This window comes from Octodon degus, unplaced genomic scaffold, assembly GCF_000260255.1.
Source record: "Octodon degus isolate 3935 unplaced genomic scaffold, OctDeg1.0 scaffold00112, whole genome shotgun sequence".
NCBI classification, from domain to species: Eukaryota; Metazoa; Chordata; class Mammalia; order Rodentia; family Octodontidae; genus Octodon; species Octodon degus.
Genome location: NW_004524688.1, coordinates 5,875,248 through 5,885,905, shown reverse-complemented (window position 1 = coordinate 5,885,905; position 10,658 = coordinate 5,875,248). Strand labels below are relative to the sequence as shown.

The 10,658-nt window shown below is 46.3% G+C and overlaps 1 protein-coding gene across 3 annotated transcripts in view; it reads left to right on the top strand.

The window, feature by feature from the left end:
* Foxk2 (forkhead box K2) overlaps positions 1–10,658 on the top strand; it is a 50,396-nt gene that overhangs the window by 23,035 nt on the left and 16,703 nt on the right. For all 3 annotated transcript variants that reach the window (XM_023699312.1, XM_023699311.1, XM_004639542.2), the window contains exons 2-4: positions 2,536–2,730; positions 5,867–6,014; positions 8,195–8,341. In XM_023699312.1, the coding sequence (XP_023555080.1) occupies positions 2,536–2,730; positions 5,867–6,014; positions 8,195–8,341 (490 nt within the window). The remainder of the gene's footprint in view (positions 1–2,535; positions 2,731–5,866; positions 6,015–8,194; positions 8,342–10,658) is intronic.

Genomic DNA, 10,658 nt, shown 5'->3' with positions numbered 1-10,658 from the left:
GCCCAGGTTACTCTCAAACTCACAGTGATTGTTCTGCCTCAGCCTCCCAAGTGCTAGGATTAATCGTCATGTACCATAATATCCATCTGCTTTAGCATCCTCATTTCTCCAGGTAGATGCCAATAGTACGGTTGTTTGGTTGGATAATTACTGGATGTTTAAGTTTATGCAAAACTGCCAATTGGCTTGCACTGTGATTGCACTGTTACATATGCCAGCCGGGGCACAGGAACCATCTCTATGTCCTCATCAGCGCCTGGCCTCCTCGTCAGTGGCTGGTATGCTCGGTCTTCTTATATTCACCTGTCCTCACAGATGTTGAGTGATGTCTCGTGAGGGATGCAGATGACAGGTCTCACAGTATTACCCAGGCTGGTCTCAAATTGTTGGGCTCAAGTGATCCCTCCTGAGGAGCTGGGATTTGAGTGTTGTTTGTGCCAAGGGCTACAGATGGGGACATGCTTTCCTGTGTATTCTCCACCTGCACATTGTCTTCAGGCAGTGTCTGGTTGTAATCTTTGGCTCCATTTTATTGGCTTGTTTTCTCTCTTCAGGTAGCTCTTCACACGCATCCTCTAAGTGAGGGTCTTTCTCACTCATTTAGAGTGGTTTGGAACATTTTCTCCCCAAAAGCCATGAAAACAAGGTGGCTCATTTGTTCTGTGTATTAACTGGGTCTCTGGCAGAGTGGCCACACTATTGGGGGTAGGTGTTGGAGGTGGTGGCTGACTGCACTGGCTGTGGAGGTGGCTTTGAGTGGGGTCCCTGGGAGAGAACCCTGGGTGGCTATGCTTGCAGCCCAGCACTGGTGCAGCTAGAGGCTCTGGGAGCATGCTGGGGCTTTGGAGCCCTGGAAGCTATGAAGACTGAAAGGCGAATTTTCAAACCAATCTGTGTGTGAGGAGGTCCAGGTCATGGGTCTGGAGAGCTTGTTCCAGAGTGAGCACAGATATAAGGTGGAGCCCCATGGGGCAGGACCTGGGGTGGGGGCTGGTATTTGGGACTGCCACATGCCTGCTCAAGGGGAGAAAGGGAGGCCAGCTAGCTTGCAAGAGGAGCATGGCTCAACTCTGCTGTGGCTCTGCTCAAGACCCTGCCATGAGGACCAGGTTTACCACCTGTCCTGTAAAACACAAGTGCCTGGGAAGGCTCTGCCTGTCATGTGGCAGGCAGACACTGCCACACTTGCATCTCCTGACAATGGTATACCTGGGTCCAGAAAGGGCCCTGCTCACCTGACTTCAGAGGAGGTTATGGACCTGGTTCTGTTCATGCTGCTGTGGCACAATACTATAGCCTGGGTGATTGAATAGAGAAATAGAACCAAATAGAAATTTGGTTCATGGTTCAGGAGAACATGGCACTGATACCTGGTGAATGCTTTTCTACTGGGTCCTGATGTGGCAGGAGAGGCTCAGCTTGCAAGAGACAGATCAGACCAGGTCCAGCCTTCTGGTTAGGAACATGTACCTTGGGCCACACTACCTCCTGCCTCTCAGTACTGCTCAGTGGCAATGTGGTTTGGAGCATACACAGACCATGATAGGCAGTCAGGTGAGCAGGGCCCTTTCTGGACCCAGGTATACCATTGTCAGGAGATGGAAGTGTGTCTGCCTGCCACATGACAGGTGGAGCCTTCCCAGGCAAGTGTGTTTAACAGGACAGGTGGTAAACCTGGTCCTCATGGCAGAGTCCTGGGCAGAACCACAGCAGAGCTGAGCCATGCTCCTCTTGCAAGCTAGCTGGCTGTTTGTAGACATAGGGTGGTGTTTCGTGTCACTCTGGCTTGAGACCCAGGGGCTGTGTTAGTCTTTGGGTCTGTTTTGTTTTTGTGACATTGAAGGTTGAACCTTTGCACTGAGCCACATTCCCAGCCTTTTAAATTTATTTATATTTTTGTTTTGAAACAGGATTTTGCTAAATTGCCTAGGCTGAGCTCAAAATTGTTTAAACTGAGCTGCAACTTGTGATCCTCTTACCTCAGCTTCCCAGAGTGCTCAGATAGCAGGCTACAGGCATGTGCCACCATAGGTGGCAGTTTTGTTTTTATTTTGAGATAGGATCTTGCTCTCTAGTTCAGGCTGTCTTTGAATTTGTAATCTTTCTGCCTCAGCCTCCCAAGAGTTGGGATTATGAGTATGTGCCATTTTTTATTTCATAAAAAAAGGAACGAGTTTTCTTTATGGGGGGAAAAGCCCACATAATTGTCTGTGGCTTAGATATATTTATATCTAAGATATATTTATATCTTACTTTGAAAGTAGTAGTACATACCAAGTGTTATTTAAGTTTTTATTTATCCATAAGACTTAAAACTTATATATGTATTTATTGCAAAAGGGTAGAGGTTAAATGGCACTTGAGTATCTTCCTAGTCACGAAAATCCTCCCTGTGGCTTCACTCATGAGCACCCCGTAGCCCTGTAGATGAGCTTGGCAGTGGAGGCAGCATGGCCACCCCGTCATTGCCTGTGGGACACTCAGGGACTCTGACAGGATGCAGACAGGTGCTGACTGTGCGATTTGCTTCTGCAGGTGCACGTTCAGGTTTCCGAGCACAAACATCAAGATAACGTTCACAGCTCTGTCCAATGAGAAGAGGGAGAAGCAGGAGGCCCCCGAGTCCCCGGTGAAGCCTGTGCAGCCGCACATCTCCCCCCTGACCATCAACATTCCAGACACCATGGCCCACCTCATCAGTCCCCTCCCGTCCCCGACGGGCACCATCAGGTACGCGCAGCCAGGGATGGTGCTTCCTCTGTGTCCACCTTCCATGGACAGGGAGGTGTGACAGGTGCTTAAAATACTTCTTGTGTTTTGGGATACTGCTGCCAATTTTACATCAGGAAGTGCAGTTCCCATGTGTTCCTTTTTTTCTTTGCAGTACTGGAGATGGAACCCAGGCCTGCTTGTGTGCCAGCTGAGTGCTGCACCACTCAGATATACTTCTGGCCCTTTTTTAAAATTTTGAAGGGTCTTGCTAAACTACTCAGGAACTCATGGTCCTTCTGCGTTGGCCTCCTAAGTAGCTGAGATTACAGATGTGCACTACCACACCTGACTAGTTCCTGGTTTTTACTTAGTATTCATTTTAAGGGAGCGTAGATTTTTTTATGTATTTGGTTCTGGGTCTCACTACACAGCTCAGATTTGTAGTGATCCTTCTGTTTTCAGCCTCCCCAGCACTAGGATTACAGGTGTGTGCCAGCATGCCCATCTTGGTGCCAGGGATCGAACCCCAGTCCCTGTGCTTGCCTAAGCAGGCGCTTAGTCTGCTGAGCTATTTTGCCAGTTCAGTGGATTATAAGATGATGATCTGCAAGATTGGTCTAAAATCTGGGATGGGTTTTTAATTTGAATTTGATAGTTTCATATGAATTCTGAAAATGTGTACTTCAGTTTGGACACACCAAAGTGACCAAGTCGTGTCACTGTTACTCAAGAAAGACCCTATGACCCAGAAACAGGATGCCAGCACCAAGCGCAGCCATGAAGCCTTTGCAGGTGGATCTGGCCCTGATGCGGTATTTCCCAGGCCAGGCATTATGGGTGAGAGGAGGACTCTGCCTGTCTGCGCCCGCCTGGGCTTGAGCGCAAGTCAGGCCTGCTTGCTGTGATCCGCTGGTCTCAAGCGTGTGGAGGGGCACAGGGACCTTGTGTTGGTAGTGTGCAGGCCACACGTGGGGAGCGGACACACTTCCTCTCTGCAGTCAGTGCTGCTGTGCAGCCTGTGTACAGCAGCTGCTGGCTGGCAGGGGGGCACCCTTTGTCTGCCCAGTGCTACACGTCTGCATGGCCTGCTGAGGAGGAAGGACACGGGAACTGAAACCCTTCTGTGTTATACCTCAGAGTTGATGTCTTATTTTAAAAACCAGCATCAGTCATCAGCCTTGTGGAAATTAAGAGCGTGAGCGAATGGAAATACATCTCATGTTCACAGATTGAAAGAGGGAAGACCTAGGAGTGTTAAGATGTCGACGCTACTCAGAGCGCTCTACACATTGAGTGTATTTTCCATCAAAATGATTTTTTTTGCCAAAACAAAAACTCATTATGAAATTTATATGGAATCTCAAAAGTTCCAAGAGTGAAAACCATATTTCCCCTAGTTCTAGAAATTGAGGCCCAGGTTTCCTCCATGCTGAGCAAGTGCTCTGCCACTGGGTTACACTCTTGAGTTATTTTTTAAATTTTAGACCTTTTTTTTTTTTTTTGGCTGTTTTTGAGACAGTCTCACACTGTAATTCAGGCTGGTCTTATAAACTTACTATGTAGCCTAGACTAGCCTTAAACCCATAGTGATCCTCCTCCTTAAGCCTCTCAAGTGCTGAGATTACAGGTATGGACCACCAGGTCCAGCTGTTTTAAAATTTTAAATTGGGGGGACTGGTGAGATGGCTCAGTGGTCTAAAGCACCTGCTTAGAATAAGCTTAGCAAAGCCCAGGGACACGGTTCAATCACCCAGCACCACATGCCAGCCAGCCCGCCCCCTGGTGGGCTGAGCTGGCCACACACACACACACACACACACACACAAATAAATAAAATTAAAAAAAAAAATTTAAATTGGGCCAGGCCCGTGCCTGTAATCTCAGCACCTGGGAGGCTGAGGCAGGAGGATCATTTCAAGACCAACCTGGACTACAAAGTAAGCTCAAGGCCAGCCTGAACTGCAGGCGAGACACCATCTCAAAAAGACATACACACATAACATTTTAAATTGAGACAAGAGTCTCAGTAAATTGCCCAGACTGGGCTTGAATTTGTGATCCTCCTGCGTCAGTCTCCCCAGTAGTTGGGAGTATAGGCTTGTGTCACCACTCCTAACACAATGTGTCTTTTCCTCCTAATGCCTCTGTCACTTACTGGGTTTCTAAGTCATCTTCATATTTCATTTCAGTGGCTCATTTTTTTTTTTATTTTTCAAAGTTTTATTGATAAACAGCAATGAGACAGTTTCAAATCAAATCAGAAGTACAGTTTCAATAAATAATACACTGCATATATTCTTTTTAGTGGTTAATTGCTGTACAAGATGCGGACTTGTGATCCTAAAACATTGCCTTAAGTCTTCTCCTAACATCACCCTTGCTTTGTTTTCTTTCTTTCTTTCTTTTTGATGGAACCAGGGATTGAACTCAGATCCTTGCACTTGCCAGGCAAGCACATATTCTACTGAGCTATCTCCCCAGCCCCTCAGTGGCTCATTTTTTAAATTGATATATTATTATACTGTTCTTGTCACAGTGGACATGCCCATGGTCAGGCCTGAGGTAGAGTTGGGTCTGATCATGTCCCTTCTGTGAGGAGAAGGTGCCCATCTGCTCTCCAGGTGCACCTCACAGCCTTAGTCGGGGGCTCCGGGGGCACGGCCTGTGCTCAGCCTTGCCCTCCAAGTGGACCTGCCCTGCCCTCCTCTGTCCCAGCTTCACAGTCGGGAGGGGTGGTGGGCCATGTGCTCTCTGTTACTGGACACAGTGTATGTCGTTTGGACCCTTGGTAAGTTCTGGAGCCATCGGAACCTCAGCTTCCTCATGGCGCTGCTATGTGGAGAGCTTGTGTCTTATGTGATGAAGTGTGGGAGTGGAGAGCCCTTTTCTGCCTTGCTTCACAGAATGGAAGCGTCCCTTCTCATAAGGATTGAGAATGTTCTCTTACTTTTCCACATCTTCCATTTTGTTTTGCTTTGTTTTTGTCTTTTTAGGACAGGGTCTCATTGTGCAGCTTAGGGTGGCCTCACTTGGTAGCCCAGGCTGGCTTGTTTCCTATTTGTTTTGCCTGACTCAGTGCCAGTTACTGAAGCATGAAGCATGTATGGTGTGCACTGGATTGTGGGCTATAGGCGCAACCTTCTTTCTTCCACAGTGCTGCAAACTCCTGCCCATCCAGTCCCCGGGGAGCAGGGTCTTCAGGGTACAAAATGGGCCGTGTGATACCATCCGACCTCAGTTTAATGACTGACAACTCACAGCCAGAAAATGAAAAGGAAGCTTCAGGTGGAGACAGCCCAAAGGTAAATGTTTTGGTCTTACAGCAAGCCCCAGGGGTGTTCACCTGGCCCTCACACTGTATCTCGTGTGTTAGCATGTGTGTGGGGTTATCTCCAGGTCTCTGAGTCTGCCTGGTGTGGGGTTGGGAAATGCATACCCAGTCACTCAGCGCCTCTCTCGAGTGGCTGTGGTAGAGGTGGCTGACATTGGGTGTGGGACACATGTCTGTTCCCTGCCGTACTGCTCCAGAGGTCACGTAGGTGTGTGCACCCTTGGGAACAGCATAGCTGCCCCTTTTTTAGACAGCACTTGCTGACCATAACCGTGTATTCTACATGGTTTTTATTGTTTGATCTAGTAAGCAGTTTCTCTTGCAGGACTTTGAAGGACATGAACAAAGTTTATGTAAAACAAAATTAAAAGTGACCTCAATGCTCCTAGAAGGAACAGTGATTTGAGATGTGGGGGCCCCAGAAAGGGCATCTATGAAATTTTTTCTGTGGAAATTGTAATGCTAAATAAAGAAAAACTATAACTCAGCAGATTAAAGCACCTGCTTAGGCAGACACAGGGACCGGGGTTTGATACCAGGTATGCAGTGCCAGCCCCACCCTCGGGGCACACTGAGATGGCAGTTGAGACTGGGTGTGGTGGCTCATGCCTGTAATCCCTGTGCATGGGAGGCTGAAAACAGGAGGATCGCTATGGGTCCAATCTGTGTATCGAGACCCTGTAGGCCCTGTACTAAATACATAGAAAGAGAGACAGGCAGGCAGGCAGACGGATGACTGACTGACTTACTGACTGACTGGATTGAATCAATTGCTTTTGCAAACTGGATGTACTCTGCTTTGGAAGGCCCCGGCCCCTGGGAATGGGTGGCCCTCGTGTGCCTGCAGCAGCCTCTGCTATCTGCCCTGCCTATCCTGGACATCCTGGCTTCAGCTGACTCCCAATAACCCTGTTCCCACCTATTCTCTTGGTCCATTTGCATTTATCCTTGAATATTGTGTCTAGTCATTTGTTTTAAAACTTCACATAAATAGAATCAACTGTACTTCCTTGGGAGGTTTTGCTCATTCACATTACTGTGCAGGTGTGTACATGTTCCAGAAGCTTGTACAGGGACTGGGTATTTTCCCAGCAGCTTCTCCTGGTACATCTAGGTTTTGTTTTTGTTTTACAAAGTGTTGAGCTTTGAACTCAAGACCTCCTGTATGCTTGGCAAGTGCTCATCCTCATACCCACACTCTTTTATGAAATGGAGTCTCACTCAGTTGCTTAGCTTGGCCCTGAACTTTTGTGATTCTCTTGCTTCAGCCACCCAAGTAGCTGGGATTACAGGTGTGTGCCACTGTGCCCTGCGCAAATGTGATTTTTGGGTTGTCACAGTGAGCTGCCACAGACTCTGAATGAGCCATGAGCACAACTGCTGGCTTCTGTGCAGATGCCACACGTCCTGAATTGGATCCCTCCTTCTGGCTCCTTCCTGCTCACAGTGTGTCATGTGTCCTGTGTGGAGTCACACAGGGACTGGCCTTTGAGCAGCTGTGCCCTGAGCACTCCTCGTGCCTCCTGCTGCACATGTGGAACCTCAGGATTGGGGCCTGGAGATCAGGGGCCTGCTGTCCCCTATGCATAACCAGCTGGCTTCCTTGTCACTTCAGGGTTGGAGTTCCAGAGTCTGGGGTGACTTCCTGTGTGTTGTGCTGAACTCCACCAAGTTCAAACAACTTTGCTTAGTTGTGGTTTTGGTTTTGCATGCTTTGCTTATGTAATTTTCAATCTTCTTTTATACTCTCCGGTGTCCCCCATTCCACCCCACATTTATTTGAAACTTTAGCATATAATATAAATTTCATTTCTTTTAAAGATTATAAAACCTGTTCTGTGACAAGAATAGAAGTGATATTGTTCCAGTATTATTCTTGGATCTATCTGAAAAGCTTAGCTTGCACATGGATAGTGTGATTGCAGACGCAAAATGCTTGTATAATATCAAATATCACTGAATACTTCTTAATTGTTTTACTTAAGAGTCTACTCAGGGAGGTTGGGAAGTCACTTTCCCATTTGTTTCCTTCAAGTTTTCCAAATCCTATTAATTTTATGATAAGAAAAACTAAGCATTGTTAGTTTTAAAATTAAATGAATTTTAGTTAAAAATATGTTAAACTTCTGTACTTTTTTTTTTTAAATACAGGATGATTCAAAGCCACCTTATTCCTATGCACAATTAATAGTCCAAGCAATTACAATGGCTCCTGATAAACAGCTCACCCTAAATGGAATTTATACCCACATCACTAAAAACTATCCATACTATAGGACTGCGGACAAGGGCTGGCAGGTAAATCCATTTCAGTTTATTGAACATTTCTGTTTCATGTCTTATACATGGTAGTTGATACTTAGAGATTAGGCTGGTGCTTTTTTAATTCAAGTAGAAGTTAAAAGGTAGAGTTAGAGTGAGACTTTTGTCTTGCTGGGAGCAAGCGCTCAGGCTCAATGTGGAGTGGGAGAGAGAAAGCAAGCTGCGTTTTACTCCTGTGGAAATACTAGTCTCCAGGGGTTGCGTGAAGCATGGGTTGAGATGATTTCTTTGGCCGCTACAGTTTATTCCATGTATCTGAAATGTGGGAGAATTTAAAGGTCTAGACCAAGGATGGTGAGCCTTTTAGAGACCCCGAAGTGCCAAACTGGAACCCAAGGCCTACTTATTTATGACAGAGTGCCAATACTGCAGTGAAACCTGCACACGGGTTTTAGTTTAGAAAAATCAGCCCGTACATTAGCATCTTTTGTCTTAAAATTGAACAAGCCACATTCCAGAGGCTCCCTCACAGGGCCAGCCTCGCCTGTCCCGCTCCTGTGTATCCTTTGCCCTCACACACACTGCTGCTGAGATGCAGAGATTGCAGCATCTGTACTGCAGGTCTGCTAGGGTGCCTCCCGAAGTCCTGTCCAGCAAGGTACCAGGGGAGCCCCACGCAGCAGCGCTGGCCTTTTATCACACCCAGAGACCAGTGCGTAGCATTGCCCTCATTTAGCTTGTGCGCTGGGAATTTTTGAAGGAGATATGAGGAGCATGTTATTTACATGTTGAACTTAAGTTTTAAAAGTTTTTATTAGTACATGTTTATATAATGATTACATTCATTGTTGAGAATGGGTACATGTACATAACTCACCTTAACTCTTATTTATCCTTCCCTTCCATACCACAAAGCACCAGAAGAACACTAGTAAGGTGTTTTTGTATTTTTTTTTTGTTTTTGTTTTTGTTTTTTTGAGACAGGGTCTCACTATGCAGTTCAGATTGGCCTTGTACTCACTTTGTATCTCAGGCTGGTCTCAAACATACAACAGCCCTTTTGCCTTAGTCTCCCGAGGGCTGGAATTACAGGTTTGCACCACCATGGCTGGCTCTACACCAATAGGTTTTAAACCTTTACATTGTATAGGTTTTTGTTTTTGTGTGTATCTAAGTACTGAATATATTGTAGAATTTTGCTAATTGAGACAATTCAGGAAAGAATAGATTTAGAATATAGGATATTAAAAGCATGCTGGGAGTGGTGGCACACACCTGCAATCCTAGCACTTGGGAGGCTGAAGCAGGAGGATTAACTGAAGTTTGAGGCAACCCTGGGCTACATATAGTGAGTTCAAGGCCACAGAGACTCTGTCCAAAAAAAGGCAAGATAAAAGAGAGAAGAAATGTGTGCTTGTAATACTTTAATTCATTAAGTAACCAGCAGTGACTACAAAATTTCTTTGAGGCTTGGTTTCGATGATGAGTACATGATCCTTCAAACAGTGTGTTGCCAAATCATAACCCTATAATTTAGCAGTGAGGGTGTCGGGGGAGGGGTTATTTCTGTATTTATTGAGGAGAAAAAAACTTTTCTTATAGGTGCAACTATATAAACATGTTATAAGCGAAGCGTAAATAGTTTCCCCACCAGAGCCTCAGTATTCCAGTATAGGATGCAGGGTCCGGCAGCTGCCCCTCCTTGCTGTGCTGGCAGCCCTCTCAGACTGGTGGTGTCCTCCTCTTCTGGTCTTACTATGGTGCAGAGTAAACTCTAGCTGTGTACACCGTACTTTATCTGTAACAATGAGGTTGTATTTAAAACAAAATATGAAACAAACAGAACAAAAATAGGGCAATTTTAAAGAACAGGATTTATAGGCATGTTCTGGAGACCGCAGCTTCCTGTCAAGGGGGAAACTTCCCAAGGAACGCAGATCACTTTGTGGGCTCATGAGGGTCCCTGAAGGTAGCCATGAAGTTCCCCAGGGTTTTGTCGGAATATGTGTTTCTGAAATAGTAGACTGCTGTGTGTCTGGAGTTTTTGTGTGTCTGATGTTTTCTAGCACGTATTGATGGAGAATTTCTGAGCACTGCCAGGTGTTCTTGTTGGAGAGGATTGGAAGGCTGATTCCTGCCCTGGAGTGATTCTCCTGGGGCCTGAATTAAGAAGCATCTTCGGCGGGGAGTGCCCTTCCCCACCCGAGCCATCCAGGCAGGACACCAGATAGGGTATGCCGAGGGCTGCTGGTCAGTAGATGTGACTAGACAGCCCACTGGGCAGAGTTATGGCCACATCTGAAACAGACTGTGGTGATGCTTTTAAGGTTGTGGGGTTTTGTTTTTTGTTTTT